Source organism: Octopus sinensis, linkage group LG20, assembly GCF_006345805.1.
Source record: "Octopus sinensis linkage group LG20, ASM634580v1, whole genome shotgun sequence".
Classification (NCBI taxonomy): Eukaryota; Metazoa; Mollusca; class Cephalopoda; order Octopoda; family Octopodidae; genus Octopus; species Octopus sinensis.
The window spans coordinates 18,521,041-18,538,796 of NC_043016.1; the positions used below are offsets into that span (position 1 = coordinate 18,521,041).

Below are 17,756 nucleotides of genomic sequence, written 5' to 3' on the forward strand. Positions count from 1 at the left end.
GAAAATGATTTATTCCCCACCACCACCACCATCACACACCAATTTTATGCCAAAATTTGAAGCCAATATATATATGTGTATATAACATATCTGTATTTAACACGTGTGTGTATGTACCGCATATGCGAGGTGTATGTAACATGGTGCATAATATTGTTTTGTGTGTATATGAGGCTTGTGTAAATATGTATATATATGTATGCATATATGTATGCATAGACGCAGGAGTGGCTGTGTGGTAAGTAGCTTGCTAACCAACCACATGGTTCCAGGTTCAGTCCCACTGCGTGGCACCTTGGGCAAGTGTCTTCTGCTATAGCTCCGGGCCGACCAATGCCTTGTGAGTGGATTTGGTAGACGGAAACTGAAAGAAGCCTGTTCGTATATATATATATATATATATATATATATATATGTATGTGTGTGTATATGTTTGTGTGTCTGTGTTTGTACTCCTAGCATTGCTTGGCAACCGATGCGGGTGTGCTTACGTCCCCGTCACCTAGCGGTTCGGCAAAAAGAGAACGATAGAATAAGTACTGGGTTTTAAAAAAAGAATAAGTTCCGGGTCGATTTGCTCGACTAAAGGCGGTGCTCCAGCATGGCCGCAGTCAAATGACTGAAACAAGTAAAAGAGTAAAGAGTATATGTTTGTATGGCTGGATGGATTCAAAAACAAGATATTTTATCCCAGATGATTAAATCTAGTCAATGACGTCCAACGTACTTGAAAATATAGTATTATGAAGCAGAAATTATTAAGTTCTATCTTATCAGTTACGTTTACTTAAATCTTCAGGGTTACGTTCATGTTAAAGCATATGTGGAGCACTTGATAATTGAATTCGATTTCTTTTTTCTTTGCCGATGACGTCTTCTTTACAGCACGCTTTTCATTTCTTTCCGCCCTTTTTAGTTACACATATATGTATCTGTATAAAGAAAGAACTATTTTGTAAAGCGAATAAAGAGCAAGAGAATGAGGATTTGAGTTTCTAAGTGTCCGTGCATTCTCTCGCATTACTGCTTTTAACAATATTATAACCGACCTTCAAAACATATGCTTTGCCTCGGTGATAAATTACCACCGAAGCATAGCGTATGGCCTCAGAAAATATTAATATACGATTGCTTATGCTAATTATGTACATGGCGACGTATCTTTATGTGTATATTAATATTCATAATATTGTTTTGTATATAAGTTAATGTTTATAATATTCTTATGTATATGTTAAATATTTATAATACGGTTATGCATATGTTAATGAAGAGAATAACTATTGGGTATTGTTCATAAATTCCTTATTGCCACAAAGATAGCAAAAGAATAATTATACTGTAGCACAAAAGATGCCCTTGAACAAGTAGTTATGGAATTAAGGTGTGTGTCTTTGTGAAAGAGAGAGAGAGAGCATGAAATTTATTTAAGAATGAACATGCAAATTCCTCCGAGCAACCTCAACCCTGGCAGAAACGTTAGCACGCCGGGCGAAATGCTTAGCGGTATTTCGTCTGCGTTACGTTGTGAGTTCAAATTCTGCCGAGGTCGACTTTGCCTTTCATCCTTTCGGGGTCGATAAATTAAGTACCAGTTACGAACTGGGGTCGATGTAATCGACTTAATACGTTTGTCTGTCCTTGTTTGTTCCCTCTGTGTTTAGCCCCTTGTGGGTAATAAAGAAATAGGTATTTCGTCTGCGTTACGTTGTGAGTTCAAATTCTGCCGAGGTCGACTTTGCCTTTCATCCTTTCGGGGTCGATAAATTAAGTACCAGTTACGAACTGGGGTCGATGTAACCGACTTAATACGTTTGTCTGTCCTTGTTTGTTCCCTCTGTGTTTAGCCCCTTGTGGGTAATAAAGAAATAAGTATTTCTTCCGGTTCTAGATTCGAAGAAAAACTAAAAGATTGAATTCTTTATGCATCTGTCTTTTAAGAAGCTACCTGCGGTCGGAACCTGCTTGTCAGCTTCATCTTTTATCGTTAGCCACCAGACGAGACGAGACGAAGAATTATTAACGTCTTTATCACAGGAAGTAGCAAAGCGATTTTCGTAATGGATTCAGTTGATAGTCAGGCCGGCTCTTAATATGACAGTCGCTGTCTGGTCTAATCCTTTAAGTAGACATTTCGTCAGACTAATTGCATACCAAAGACTTGTTTATCCTAAACACATGCCAACAAAGGAGCGTCCACGTCGTCACTCGATTTACTAGAAATATCAGCCAAATCTCTATCGGAACCTATACTACCAACCGTGGTTCTCACTCGTGCTTAACCATTCAACACAGTGTAGTTAGTTAGTTAGTTAGTTAGTTAATTGGCTCAAAAGCACAATAGCAAGGCCATGTAGGGGGAATGGAGTTAAGTACAGGGTGGTGGTCATGTAAAGAGTTAGGCCACTTGAGGTCAATGGAGACTTTGAACAAAGCGGTCGTCGGCATATCTTCACCATCTCGTCTGGCAGCTTGTTCCACGGATCCGCAACCCGGACGGAGAAAGCTCTCTCCTTCGATTGAGATGAAATCGTCGCAGGTAGTAGAGCTTTTCGGAATGACCCGCAGCCGACGCTCCGGAGCAGGAGTGAAGAACAGCTCTTTCGAGAGGGTACACTTCCGCTTATGATGTTGTGAGCGAGAATGAGACACCACGGCGGCGGCGGCGTTTTTCTAGAGAATAAAGGTCGAGCGTCCTCAGCCTTTCTTCATAAGACAAATTTTGAGACCATGAACCATGCGGGTAGCCAGCTACTGGACTCTTTCGAGATGCTGTATGTCTTTGAGGAGATAAGAACTATACATATCCCCTATGATGGTTAAGTATACGAATCACCAATGCTGTCTAAACTGTCTTGACACTGAAGAAACTTTTAATTTAGATCATTTGTTATTTCCATGAAGATATGCCACATGAAACACGTTTTAATTATTTGGCATTTTTATGAAAATATTAAAGTGGTGACCCAATGAAATCGTTAGCACGCCAAACAAAATGCTTAGCAAAATGCTCTGCGTTCAAACCACATTGAGGTCAGCTTTGCTTTTCATCTTTTTGGGTCGATAAAATACCGTCAGAGTACTGAACCCAATGTAAATTGGCTAATAAGTTCCCCTAAAATTTGAAAGCAAAATTATAAAAAGGGACGAGCTGCCAGGATTGTTAGCTCGTTCGGGAAAATGCTTAGTGGCATCTCATCTACTGAGGTCGAATTTGCCTTTCATTTTTCAGAGGTCGATAAAACAAGTACCAGTTGAATATTGGGGTCCATGTAATCGAGTAATATTCTCCTCCGAAATTACTGATCATGCGCCAAAATTTGAATCCATTATTAGAATTAAGGCGGAATGCTGGCAAAATGGTTCGCATGTCGGGTGAAATGCTTAGCAGCATTTCATCTGTCCTCGTGTTCTGGGTTCAAATTCTCCTAAGGACGACCTTGCCTTTCATCCTTCCGGAGTCGATTCTAACACTTATATTATTCCCTGAAATCATCTTTCTGTTACGCTGGAATCTACGGCTACTTTTCAATAGACTTCAGAATAAATATGAACCATATAAAAATATTCACATCTAAAATATCGAACCTTCAAAACAATATTTATAAATACCGTCTACTTTGATGACAAGCTGTCTTCAGATAATGAAAATCTGCTGAATATACTGAGATGAATTCACTTCAGCTATACAATCCGACATACATTTCTTAGTTTCTTGACAAAATCGTTGGAGTGCATAGAAAACCTTGCAGTATTTATTCGGTTTAAAATCTTACCGATTTTATCTTGACCAATCGTCCATCTTCTTTCCAGTTTAAATGACGATTTATCTTATCAACTAGCTCCTTCTCACCAAATTTGTGGAATTTTCCCAACATTAGAAAAACTTATGGGCGGTATTTCTTCATGCCTTTAAGCGTTCAAATCTCGACTGTTTTTTTTCCATCCTTCTGAGGTTGATAAAATAAAACACCAGCTACGCAGTGGACCAAACCCCTGCCATGTGAATTTCTGACGCAAAAAGTTCCTTTGTCGGCACATGTTTAGAATAAGCTTGTCTTCGGTGTTCAGTTAGTCTGAAATTATGATTTATGAGTTACTATTTATGACTTATTTATTTTGAAAATGCATAATAAAATAACTGTCTCTTTTTGTTATACTTTTTTCTTTCGTTTCTTTTACGTTTTAATTTTTCAGTCTTAATTTTTTTTAAATCACAATTTTTATTTATTTATTGGCAGGTCTTAAACTTCAGGAGATAATAAATGAAATCAAGTATGTACACCGCTCATTTATATTTTAATTATTCTGTTTTTATTTCTCGAAATATGTTCCGTTATATATTTACCCTCCTTGTTACCGGTGAAATTAAAGAGTCACGTGAAATCCGTAATTAGTTTCGTTCTCAATTTTAGTTAACCAGGTTAGCATCAATGTCTTTTGGATGAAAGATTAAAAAAAAAAAACATTGGCTGTGTGGTAAGTAGCTTGCTAACCAACCACATGGTTCCGGGTTCAGTCCCACTGCGTGGCATCTTGGTCAAGTGTCTTCTGCTATAGCCCCGGGTCGACCAATGCCTTGTGAGTGGATTTGGTAGACGGAAACTGAAAGAATCCTGTCGTATATTTTATATATATATATATGTATGTGTGTGTGCTTGTGTGTTGTGTGTGTCCCCTAGCATTGCTTGACAACCGATGCTGGTGTGTTACTCCCCCGTCACTTAGCGGTTCGGCAAAAGAGACCGATAGAATAAGTACTGGGCTTACAAAGAATAAGTCCCGGGGTCGATTTGCTCGACTAAAGGCGGTGCTCCAGCATGGCCGCAGTCAAATGACTGAAACAAGTAAAAAGTAAAAGAGAAATATGGTCCCGTGTCCTACTATAGCCTCGGGCTGACCAAAGCCTTATGAGGCTCGTCATATATATACGTCCCCGTAACTAAGCGATTAGGCACAAGAGACCGATAGAATAAGTACTAGGCTTACAAAGAATAAGTCCTAGGGTCGATTTGTTCGCCTGAAGGTGGTGCTCCAGAATGGCCGCAGTCAAATGACTGAAACAAAAGAATAAAAGACTATATTTCCCAAAGTCGTAGATGTGGTTTTGTGGTAAGAAGCTTGCTTCCCAACCTCATGGATCTGGGTTCGGTCCCACTGCGTGGTACCTTGAGCACCTTGGGCCGACCAAAGCCTTGTGAGTAGATTTGGTAGACGGAAACTGAATGAAGCTCATTGTATATATATATATATGTGTTTGTGTGTGTGTGTGTGTGTGTGTAACAACTGGCGTTGGTTTGTTTACGTTCCCATAACTTAGCAGTCTGGCTAAAAGTCAGCCGGCAGAATAAGAACCAGGCTGAGGAAACAAATAATTGCTTGGGTTGACTCGTTCGACTTAACCCATCAAAGTGATTCCCCGGCATGGCTGCAGTCAAAATGGCTGCAGTCAAAATGACTGAAACGGGTAAGAGATAACATAGCCTTCTCATATGGACGTAATATTAGGCTACGACACGATCCCAGATAACAGTAGAGATTGGCCGCTGTTATCTTGTCACCGTTTCTGTAAAAAGTATAAAGCAGTTACTCTAGCAGCAAGGAGTGACAGAGCTTTAGAATAGCCATGTGGCTTTAAGATATCTCAAATTAAGGCGATAATCCGCTACTACTGCTTCATCTCATTCGTTAATTATTTATATATCTACTAGCAACTTCTTTGTTTTCTACAGATGTGTGTACGCTTGTAAATGCCTCAATATAAGTTTTCGAAACGCATGGTTGTGATAATTTACATTATGCTCTAGACAAGTGGTTCTCAACCGGGTTGATATGGCACCTAGGGGTCCACATAAGATTTTTGGGTGTGCACGTAACAAAATAGTAAACTGGGGATCCACAATAGTATCTTAAGGGCCCCTGAAAAAAATTGTTTTAGATGTATGTGTTGGTATGTATTGCAGGAAACAGCGAGGTTTCTTTCTCTAACATTTTACATTGTTCAACTTACACAAGTTAATGTGTGAAAAACAAAAGAGGAATTTTGAAAGAAGTTTCTCTAAAACTAGTTTTTAAATATAGAATGGCTATGGAGGTCCACCAGAATAAAATAGTAATCGAAGGGGCCCATTGATAAAAAATGGTTGAGAACCCTTTCTCTAGACCTGTGTGATATTACGGGTTGCTAAAATTATATAAAAATTGCTTTCTTTACATTTTTGCTCTGTACTCAGAACTTTGCATATAATCACACTCAAAGCTATTCAAAACAGGAGTTGGGGTTTAGTTGGAAAACTTGACCTTAATATATTACAAGTACGATTTTCGTATAAGCAAGGTGAATTTGCGCTAGTAATATAAGCATGAACCATATAGAAATGCCCACGTCTAAAATATTGAAGCTTCCAAACAATATTTATAAATATCGTCAACTTTGACGACAATGTCTTGAGATAATGAAAATCTACTGAAACATACTGAGATGAATTCACTTAAGCGATACAATCCGACGTACATTTCTTAGTTTCTTAATTCCTAGGAAAGCTTCCTCGTCTCCGCCGTTTAATTTTGATTATATACTATCAGTATCGCCCGGCGTTGCTCGGGTTTGTAAGTGAAATAACTATATAAGCATTTTTAGAGAGTTATAGCCAAAAAAATGCATTAAAAATGGGAAAAAAATTATGGTAAATTTTTTTTTTAAATCGTTGACTCATCGTAGACATTTTTAGAGAGTTACTTCCCTTATATAATAGCGAAAAAATGCATTAAAATGGAAAAAAATGATGGTAAATTATTTTAAAAATCGTAGACTCATCGTAGACGCGCGCTAATACCCAGAAGGGCTCGATATGAATCACGACTATAAGATACCTGGTTTTGGTTAAACTGCACCGCAAAATGTGGGAGTAGTTAGGAATCTAAATCGTAGGAGACACACACAGCTTCACTTTTATATATAAAGATTTCATCTACCTATCTACATAGTAAATATGTCTAATATTTTCTTTGCTTACACGCTTTGTTTATGATTTACATTCATTTATCATTTCATATATTTAACTAATGAAAAATTAAAGAGAGGACAAGAATGCAGATAATGATGTGTTGGTACAAATTGAGCTGTTTTTGGAAAATTTAGCGAAGGATGATGAACTGTTGCCAGGAACCAAACAGGTGGATCTTAACAGTGCCTTGGATATTTTCTATGCCATCTATAAACAGGTACGTTGTTTTCTAAATTATATGTATGTATACATGGCGTTAGGAAGGGCATCCAGCCGTAGAAACATTGCCAGATCCAACTGGGCCTGGTGCAGCCTTCTGGCTTCCCAGACTCCAGTTGAACCGTCCAACCCATGCTAGCATGGAAAGCGGACGCTAAACGATGATGATGATGATGACATACACACATACACTGTCGGGAAACCAAGCCACTCTCGTAGAAGCTGCTAACACAATTTTCTATTCTCTTCACTTCATTTATGATAGTTCGTATATCTGGAGAAGGCATTAGATTTTCAGTTAAATGTCATATTGCTAAGTTAGGCTTAGTTCTTAGTTCCCAACTCTCATCTAAAGGTGAGGTGTTAGTAAAGGTAACCGATAAAAAAAAAAAACAAAAAAAAACAGAAAATACGTACACAATTCAAATGTGAAACTCACAGTCTCCATGATTACCCTAACTGTCAAAAGTATGTGTCACCCAACTATCTGTCGTAGCTCTTGACGACAAAATAGAAAATAAGATAGATACTCAATACATTTTTGTAGTCTATCATCTATTTTCAGGGGTCTAGTTATTGCTTGTTTTAGGTATATATATATAAATATATATATATATATATATATTACTTCTTTTCCAAGAAAGTAACAAAGACTTTGTATTTTGATACTGAATATCACTTTTTTTCTTTTTACGTATAGCATATCGTATCAGAACGACTTTGATGTACCCACCGCTCATACAAAGCCATTTTGATTTTATCAAGTAAAAATAAACTTAGTCTCTGAAACTTAATACATTAATATAAAGTGTGTGAAGGCATACAACCTGTGGGTGTTGACTCTTTTGTTCTGCCCTTTGACCTGATATAGGGGTGGACGTTATTTTTTCCCACTCATATGGATTCTACATGTCGTACTACTATTACAGGTATTTAAGTTACCGACTCTTTAAGAGCGAAAGCTATTAAATTTAACTATAATAAGATCTGGACTGTGAGTTCGAATTCCTTTTTCAAAGCAATTTATCCTCTTTTACTATGATTATAACAATTACCCTTCTTATTTATTTTCTTCGGTGTCTCGTAACAATTGAAATAGGATATGATTTAAGGTTAACAATCTCATCAATTATAAAGTACCCCGAGTCCCATGTTAGCTAGTGTAACCTGATCGAGCAGTCAATCCAATGATCAAAGGTGTTTAAACTGTAGTATTCTTATTTTTTCCTAAGGCTATCTAAGAGTACATCACTCAATGTGCTTTACCTCTGCGACGGAATATTTTGAAAGACATCTGCCTAGCTTTTCTAATTGTTCGAGAGATCGCCTTGACCAAGGGTTCGTACGCATCACCGGCTCACTGACCAGCATCAGGCCGTGGATTATTTGGTACCGGGCGGCAGAAAAAGAATACATTTTAAAAATTTCAGTTCTATTTTATTGACTATCGCAGCTGTACAAGGTGTGCTTGCGCGTGACCTAGTGGTTAGGGTGTTGCATGCGCGATCACTAGATCATAGATTCGATCCACGGACCGGGCGACGTGTTATGTTCTTAAACAAAACATTTCATTTCCGGTTGCTCTGCAGGTGGGAAATGGCTCAATCGTTGACGCCTCGGCAGAGATGCTTTACGGTATATCTATTTCTTTACTACCCACAAGGGGCTAAACACAGAGAGGACAAACAAGGATAGGCAAACGGATTAAACTGGTACTTATTTAATCGACCCCGAAAGGATGAAAGGCAAAGTCAACCTCGGCGGAATTTGAACTCAGAATGTAGCAGCAGAAGAAATACTGCTAAGCATTTCGCCCGGCGTGCTAACGTTTCTGTCAGCTCTCCGCCTTTAACCCCAACCTTCTTGGAGAAGGCAACAATAAACCACTCCAGTATTTATTCCAAGTCTAGTCATGGTAGCCAAAGTTCCAGTAATCTACTTAACAGCGGCAGTGAAGGACACGGTCCCTCCTAGGTGTATAGAGAGAGAGAGTGCTGGAGAAAATTATCATGTACAGTGGTGGTTTGCCCTTGGCAGACCACTACTAGTCTGTATAAATTGATAGATAAATACTAATTAAATTATATATTACGCACTTGTTTTGATATGCAAATGACAGCGTCCCTATCCCCACCCGGACCGTGATACAAAAACAGGTTGGGAACTGCTGGCATGGAGGTTGACATGCATTGTTAAAAAAAAACGTTGTCTTTTAATATATCGTTTCTAAACATGTCTTTTTTCCCTTATCCAGGAACTAACTCGATATATCGTTGGTGAAATGAAAAAAAACATCGAATAAAACTACATTATATCTTTCATACTTTCCTTTAAAAATATAGTTGAATTTAAAAGTATGAACCCAGAAGAAATCTACAGCAATTTGCATAGTTTATATTGCTCAAAATATCGATCAACACATATCGAACAACACATTATTGAAACTACCTCATTTGTTTATTGATTCTAGATTTTAAATACTTACTACAAGAAACCTTATCAAATAATTACATAATCTTAGTTGAGCTCTTTTCAATTTACTGTATTATGAATGTGAAACATAACAGTTTTTGTATTTAGCATGGAGAACATTGAGTTTTTTCCCGCATCCATTTTGCTAATATTCATAATCTCCACTATATTCCTACTTGATACTGATATATATGTGTGTGTGTAGAGAGAGAGAGAGAGAGAGAGAGTTAGAATTTACAAAAAAAAGACGAAGGCGGCTGTGTAAACAACAAACAGATGTATTAGTTTAACGCTCAGGAAGTGAGAAAGTCTTTTACGTTTCGAGCCTACGCTCTTCAACAGAAAGGAACACAGAAATAAGCAGATATATATATATATATATATCACATCAAGGACCAAATATTCCCTTGAATTAATATACTAAGGAAATAAAAAAGATCTATATATATATATATATATATATATAAAAATATGTAAACTTGTATGTCTTTAATTCCACAACCTATTAATGTATTTTTTTCTTTTCTCTTCATTTCTAATATCCAGATCTGTCACAGTCCAATACAAGCAAATTTTCTCTCAATTCTCCGCAGCTTATTACAAATCGATCCAAATGATAAGCTGTGTGAAGAAATGTGGGGAACCATAGAAAAGCTAGTGGCAAAAGTCGTTGTGATAGAAAAAGTTGAAGATTCTCAGAAACTCCTAATTAAAACTGGCAAACGACTCCAAGAAATTGTTGAAAACAAATACGTATATGCTGGTCATATGAAACATGAATCTTATCGCATATACGAGAAGACACGGAGACGAAGTTCGACGATACCAACTACTCCCGGGTCTAATGCTGTTACGCCAGATGACTTCACAGGCGCCTTGTCACCTTCATCAGCGTTTTCTTCACATAATTCTTCAGCTTCATCTCGGACTAGCACGCCTACCACGCCAACCGCATCGGCGGTATGTGGTGGGTCCACGCCAAACAAGAACAACCGATCTTTTCCGGGTTCGCCCCAAAACGCTACATCACCTTCCACAACTCCTGTCCAAACGCCGTCATCTGCTTCGGCAGCACCTCCGCCTCCTCCTCCTCCGCCACCTCCCCCGCCACCGCCGCCGCCACCACCACCACCACCACCACCTGCATTTGCTTCTGGAAGCGCATTTGCGACGACAGGTATACCATGTCCTCCTCCAGCACCAGCTCCACCAGCACCTCCCCCTCCCCCTGGGAAGATTCCGTTGCCACCAAAATTTGGTGGTGGCGGATCAGCCCCTCAACCACCAAAAACACTCGGAATTAACACGAACCATGGAAACATGTTGCCGCAACTAAATGTGCCTAAGCCAAGAAACAAATTAAAACCTCTACAATGGCAGAAAATTCCTGCAAATAAAGTGATGAAAGGTCTCAACTTGTGGGCTCAAGCGGCCAAGCTTTTCAACGGGGTTAAGGTTGATTACGAAGCTATAGATGAACTGTTTTGTATAGAACAATTCCATCCTGACAATGATAAGACGTATGGTAAAGGCTCAAGGAATGGAAAAGCATCCAAAACTGTTAAGAAAGAAAGCACAGAGGTAATTATGACCAAAACTTTTGACTTTTCTTCATTTTTTTTTAATACAGCTCTGTGTTCTTTAACTCCAGGTTAGCCTTAAAGAAGAGACTCTATGACTAGCGGTATCTAACTGCGAGCACCCATTTTTTTCCTCGTCAGCCTATTCTTATCTTTTTTCTTTTTCCTTGTTTCAGTCATTTTGACTGCGGCCATGCTGGTGCACCGCCTTTAGTCGAGCAAATCGACCCCCGGGACTTATTCTTTTGTAAGCCCAGTACTTATTCTATCGGTCTCTTTTGCCGAACCGCTAAGTAACGGGGACATAAACACACCAGCATCGGTTGTCAAGCAATGCTAGGGGGACAAACACAGACACACAAACACACACACACATATATATATATATACATATATACGACGGGCTTCTTTCAGTTTCCGTCTACCAATCCACTCACAAGGCTTTGGTCGGCCCGAGGCTATAGTAGAAGACTATCGGGAGATCGTGATTTCAATTCCTAGGTGTATTGTGTTTTTGAGCAAAACACTTCATCTCACGTTGCTATGCAATCACCTTGACACCTGACACGTGGCACACCTGTGTGCACCTGTTCAGACAACGTCGATTTGATGGAGTGAGGTGAGTTAATGTGCGGCACGAACATTTGATCATTATAAACGAATCATTTGTACAGGTCATTCGACGAAAAAGCTGGACATTCATACATCGTCTTCGATGGAAAAGTCCATCATCATTATCGTGAGTAGTTAGCACGCTGGACGAAATGCTTAGCGGTATTTCGCCTGTCGTTACATTCTGAGCTCAAAATTCCGCCGAGGTCGACTTTGCCTTCCATCCATTGAAATCGATAAATTAAATACCAGTGAAATTCTGGGGTCAATGTAATCGAATAGTCCCCTCCACCTCAAAATTTCAGCCTTTGTGCCTACAGTGGAAAGGATTATTATTATTATTTTGTCTGCCGCTACGTTCTGAGTTCAAATTTTGCGGGATCGACTTTGCCTTTCATCCTTTCGGGGTCGATTAAACAGCCACCAGTTACGCACTAGTAATCGACTGAATCCTTTATCCCAAATTTGAGGCCTTGTGCTTCCAGTAGCAAAGATTATTATTATTAATGCCCAAAAATAAGCCCGTTGTGTTTGTATATATATATATATAATATATATATATAATATATATATATATATGTGTGTGTGTGTGTGTGTGTGTGTATGCATGCATGTGTGTGTGTGTGTGTATGCATGCATGTGTGTGTGTGTGTGTGTGTGTATGCATGCATGCATGTGGTGTGTGTGGGTGTGGTGTGTATGCATGCATGCATGTATGTGTGTGTGGTGTGTGTGTATGAATGCATGCATGTATGTGTGTGTGGTGTGTGTGTGTGTGTATGCATGCATGCATGTATGTGTGTGTGTTGTGTGTGTATGCATGCATGCATGTATGTATGTGCATATATATGTGTGTATATATGTATATATATGTGTGTATATATATGTATGTGTATATATATATGTGTGTATATGTATGTATTTGTTATCTGTATCTGTATTTGACCACTCCGCCACCATTGCTTGACAACCTATGTTGGTGTGTTTACGTCCCCGCCACTTAACGCGGTTCAGCAAAAAGAGACCGATACAATAAGTACTAGGTTTACAAAGAATAAGTCTTGGGGGTCGATTTGTTCGACTAAAAGTTATGCTCCAGCATGGCTGCAGTCAAATGACTGAAACAAGTAAAAGAATAACAACGAAAAGGAAACTGACAAATTGACCTGATTTTTTTAATACAGATTTAGTCATTAACTCTGCTTTTCTAAACTTTATGAATTTATTGATTACCTGATAAAGTTTTTTGCTTTTGTGTATGCCTAACCAGATGAACGGCCGGCTTATCTCTTTGACCAATATTGTCCACCTTAGGAAAATTTATTGCATCAACAATACTCTGTTTTGTTTCAGTGTCGAATTCCAAGTTTGCAAATACCAGTTTGGTCTTCATGATTGCTTCAATTCTTTTTCGTAATCTTTCGTGGGGAACCCCTCTAACATCAAAAGAAATTTAATGGAGTTTAGCATTTATCACATAAACACTGGGACAGCGTTGAATACAATTTGCAAAGCGCAATTCTTAAGTAAAAAAAAAAGAAATTGACTTTGATTTGTGCTTTCGCTATCTCAGCTTGTAGACGAGAAGTGTTGTTAATTCTCCATCCAGATATCACGGCCAGAAATTCCTGACAGAAGCTGGCGAAAGTTAGGTATGGTAGTGAGCTATAGGTGAAGGAACTATGTAGTTTCTGGTCGCCAAAAATATCATCCTTATCATGATAAACAATGATACAACCTTTACACTTCCCCTGCGCTGTCAGGTCTAAGAACTGTGGTACTTTTGAGACTTCGTTAATGAGAAGTTTCAAATTTGAATACGTGCTGAATTTACGTACGCCATTGCTTTTAGCGCGTACACACCTCTGTGAGTGTGTGTTTGCGTCTGTGTCTGACTGATTGATTGAGATTTGTATGATATTAGCGGAATTAAGTGACACCAGAGGGACATTTCGTTGGCAATAAATTAATTGTAGTTACAAAATCTGTTTCTTCTATTTTCTTTTCAGATAAATCTAATTGAGAGCAGACGAAGTTTAAATGTAAATATTTTCTTAAAGCAATTTAAAATGTCACTCGATGAATTTTTTCTACACTTACACAATGGATCTTCTGAGAAGTTCAGTACTGAACAGTTAAAGGCCTTACTGAAGATTCTTCCTAATACTGTCGAGGTATCTATCGAAACCATCTTTCTTACAATATTCCCACTCATTCATCCATCAATTACCGAAATGGATTCTTAATAACCACTTGGGTAATTGACGAATTCTTATTTATCCAAATTTTTGCCAGTGGCTAATTTGTGTAATTATCCCAAGGCTCGGTTTATTTATTTGAATTAATTATTTAATAGTTAATGATTCTAGATTAATTTATGGTAGAAAGTGAATGTCCATAGCGTTGACTGTAAGTGGTGCACCGAATATGTTTAGAGTAAATTTATATAAATCTTCAAATTCATCAGAACAAACGTAATCTTTACACCTTTAATTCGGTTGTGTCTGGGGAGAGCCATTCTCTTTTAGTATCTTATTATTTAACACACTCACTGGAAAATAACGGACAGAGTCAAGACTATTGAAAAGGTTGCAAGACGCAACGAAAATTTTAGAAAATAAAGAGTAAGAAATAAGTGGAAATTTTACCGGTGAGTGTGTTAAATAATAAGGCACTAAGAGAGAATGACTCTCCCCAGACACAACAGAATATGCTTCAACACACGAACTCATATAAAGAATCTTGCAAACCAAATCCAAAAACGAAATATAATAAGCTTACACCTTTAAGTTTTTTGCTTTAGGAAAAGTAAAATTGAAGAATCCTTTGTATTCTTTTGATTTTTACAAGTTTCATGCCATTGTTTTAAACATTGCAATAATAAACTTAGATCTAACCAAATGTAAAAAATCATTATATATATATATATATAATATATATATATATAAGGGATAAAATGAATGGTACTTATATCGTGTCTGATGCTTTTTAATTACAGATTGAAATGTTAAAAAGTTATGAAGGGGACAAAAAGAAGCTTGGAAACGCCGAACAATTTTTCCTGCGACTGATCGAATTACCAAAGTATATTTATTTTCTTTTTTCAATATTCTGAGTATGGATGGATATGTATAAAAGGAATCGTTTAGTTTGATTTATATTATATGCTTACAAGTTTGATTGTGCAAAGGAACGAAAATGTGTGTTTGTTTTGTATAGTGATGAAAGAAAAAAGAAAAGCGACAGGAGAAATTTTGTTTGTAGATGAATTTGTAGTTTTATGAAGCATAGATTGAATGTTTTAGTGTAAAATGAATAGCGTTGAAAAGTAGGGCTTAATCTCTCACATAAACGATCGGCTTTTATGCCGTTTGCTCTTTTCATTTTAAGAACGCCATTTCCCTGTCTTTGGGGGTGTCTTTACATTTTTTTCTTATTTATTAACCACTAGCAGTATCGCCCGGCGTTGCTCGGGTTTGTAAGGGAAATAACTATATAAACATTTTTAGAGATGTAAAGTATAATAGCCATCGCAATATGGCTAACCACAAAGGGGGGTGGTGTTACTGTAGCATTTTACGTTCTGAGATTTAATAATAAATTTTTAGAGAGTTACTTCCCTAACATATGCCAAAAATGCATTAAAAATGGGAAAAATTGATGGTAATTTTTTTTTTTAAATCGTAGACTCATCGTAGACGCGCGCTAATACCCAGAAGGGCTCGATATGAATCACGACTATAAGATAACTGGTTTTGGTTAAACTGCACCGCAAAATGTGTGAGTAGTTAGGAATCTAAATCGTAGGAGACAGACAGCACACAACCTCTCTTTTATATATAAAGATATGCATAAAGACATATTTCCCCAGCCATTGTCGATCAGTGTTGATTTGTTTACATTTTTCGTGATCTAGTAGTTCGTCAAAAGAATTGGATTTTATCAGCACCACACTACAGACAAGTACCAGAATCGGTTTACTTCAAAACTGTGCGATAGCATGGCCGCAGTACAATGACTGCAGCAAATAAAATAATACACACACCACACACACACACACACACACCACAACACACACACACACACACACACACACACACACAACACACACACCACACAACACATACATACACCGTATTTGCCATCGTAAAAAGGCAATCTCCCATAAGACGCACCCTTATTTTACAAGTATATTTTGTGGGGGAGAAAAATATTTTTAATATGTTTCATTATACACCTCTTGGAAGCTATTTTAAAGTGGTTTTCTATAGAGAAATGTATAATTCTGTACATGTAACACAATATTGTAATAGTATACTGAAATGAAAGTATCGAACGATAATTTCATCGTAAATGAGCCACGTTATACTAGTACCGCCCCAGTTTTATCTTCTTTCAGATCAATTATATAATTATTTATATTTTTCGTCATGAAAATTGTCATAGGCGCAGGAGTGGTGTGTGTGGTAAGTAGCTTGTTTACCAACCACATGGTTCCGGGTTCAGTCCCACTGCGTGGCACCTTGGGCAAGTGTCTTCTACTATAGCCTCGGGCCGACCAAAGCCTTGTGAGTGGATTTGGTAGACGGAAACTGAAAGAAGCCCGTCGTATATATGTAGATATATATATATGTATGTGTGTGGTTTAATATAGGCATAGGAGTGGCTGTGTGGTAAGTAGCTTGTTTACCAACCACATGGTTCCGGGTTCAGTCCCACTGCGTGGCACCTTGGGCAAGTGTCTCCTGTTATAGCCTCGGGCCGACCAAAGCCTTGTGAGTGAATTTGGTAGACGGAAACTGAAAGAAGCCCGTCGTATATATGTAGATTTATATATATATGCATGTGTGTGGTTTAATATAGGCATAGGAGTGGCTGTTGTAGTAAGTAGTGTTTACCAACCACATGGTTCCGGGTTCAGTCCCACGCGTGGCACCTTGGGCAAGTGTCTCCTGCTATAGCCTAGGGCCGACCAAAGCCTTGTGAGTGAATTTGATAGGACGGAAACTGAAAGAAGCCCGTCGTATATATATTATATATATAAAATATATATATATAATATATATATATATATATTATATATATATGTATGCGTGTGTGTGTTTGTGTGTCTGTGTTTGTCCCCCTAGCATGGCTTGATAACCGATGCTGATATGTTTATGTCGGCAAAGAGACCGAAATACGCAAGAGAAATACGGTGCAAGCACACACGCACACGTGCACAAGTACGCAAACACGCATTGCACATGCACACATACACACACATGCATATGCATACATACGCACACACACACACACACACACACACACACACACACATATATATATAAACATATACATACATGTGTGTGTGGTATAATGGTAGTATATGAACTGGTAAAGGCGACGAACTGGCAGTATCGTTAACAAGTCGGGCAAAATAATTAGCGGCATTTCGTCAATCTTAACAATCTGAGTTCAAATTCCGCCGAGGTTGACTTTGCCCTTAATCCTTTCGAGGGCGATTCAATATATGTGTACAGGTGTCGATATAATCTACCTACACTCCTCCGCGAACTTGCTGTCCTTGTGTCAAAATTTGAAAGAGTTTTCCATGAAGATTTTTGCTCGTAGACATACCAAATATTAGGTTGGCACCAGAGGGCTTGCAAATGACGTTGGTGTGAAGGTTGGATTTTGGATAGTATGAATTACTTTTGTTTCAACGGGATTCTGGCACCAAAGTGATTTAACGAAGTATCAAGCGAGATTCTAGTCTATAACATTCTTTCTCTGTCGTGAGGCATTTTACCAGAATAGAACCTATTACTAAAATACTGCACAAGGAAAATTATTGATTTAAAAATCTCTCGCAAAAGCATACTAC

General features: G+C 38.0%; 1 protein-coding gene across 1 annotated transcript in view; it reads left to right on the forward strand.

The window, feature by feature from the left end:
- Positions 1 to 17,756, forward strand: part of LOC115222695 (formin-J-like) — a 98,890-nt gene that overhangs the window by 58,205 nt on the left and 22,929 nt on the right. Inside the window, exons 3-7 of the mRNA XM_036511700.1 lie at positions 4,242 to 4,275; positions 7,080 to 7,224; positions 10,245 to 11,279; positions 13,900 to 14,064; positions 14,889 to 14,974. Coding sequence (XP_036367593.1) covers positions 4,242 to 4,275; positions 7,080 to 7,224; positions 10,245 to 11,279; positions 13,900 to 14,064; positions 14,889 to 14,974 — 1,465 coding nt within the window. The remainder of the gene's footprint in view (positions 1 to 4,241; positions 4,276 to 7,079; positions 7,225 to 10,244; positions 11,280 to 13,899; positions 14,065 to 14,888; positions 14,975 to 17,756) is intronic.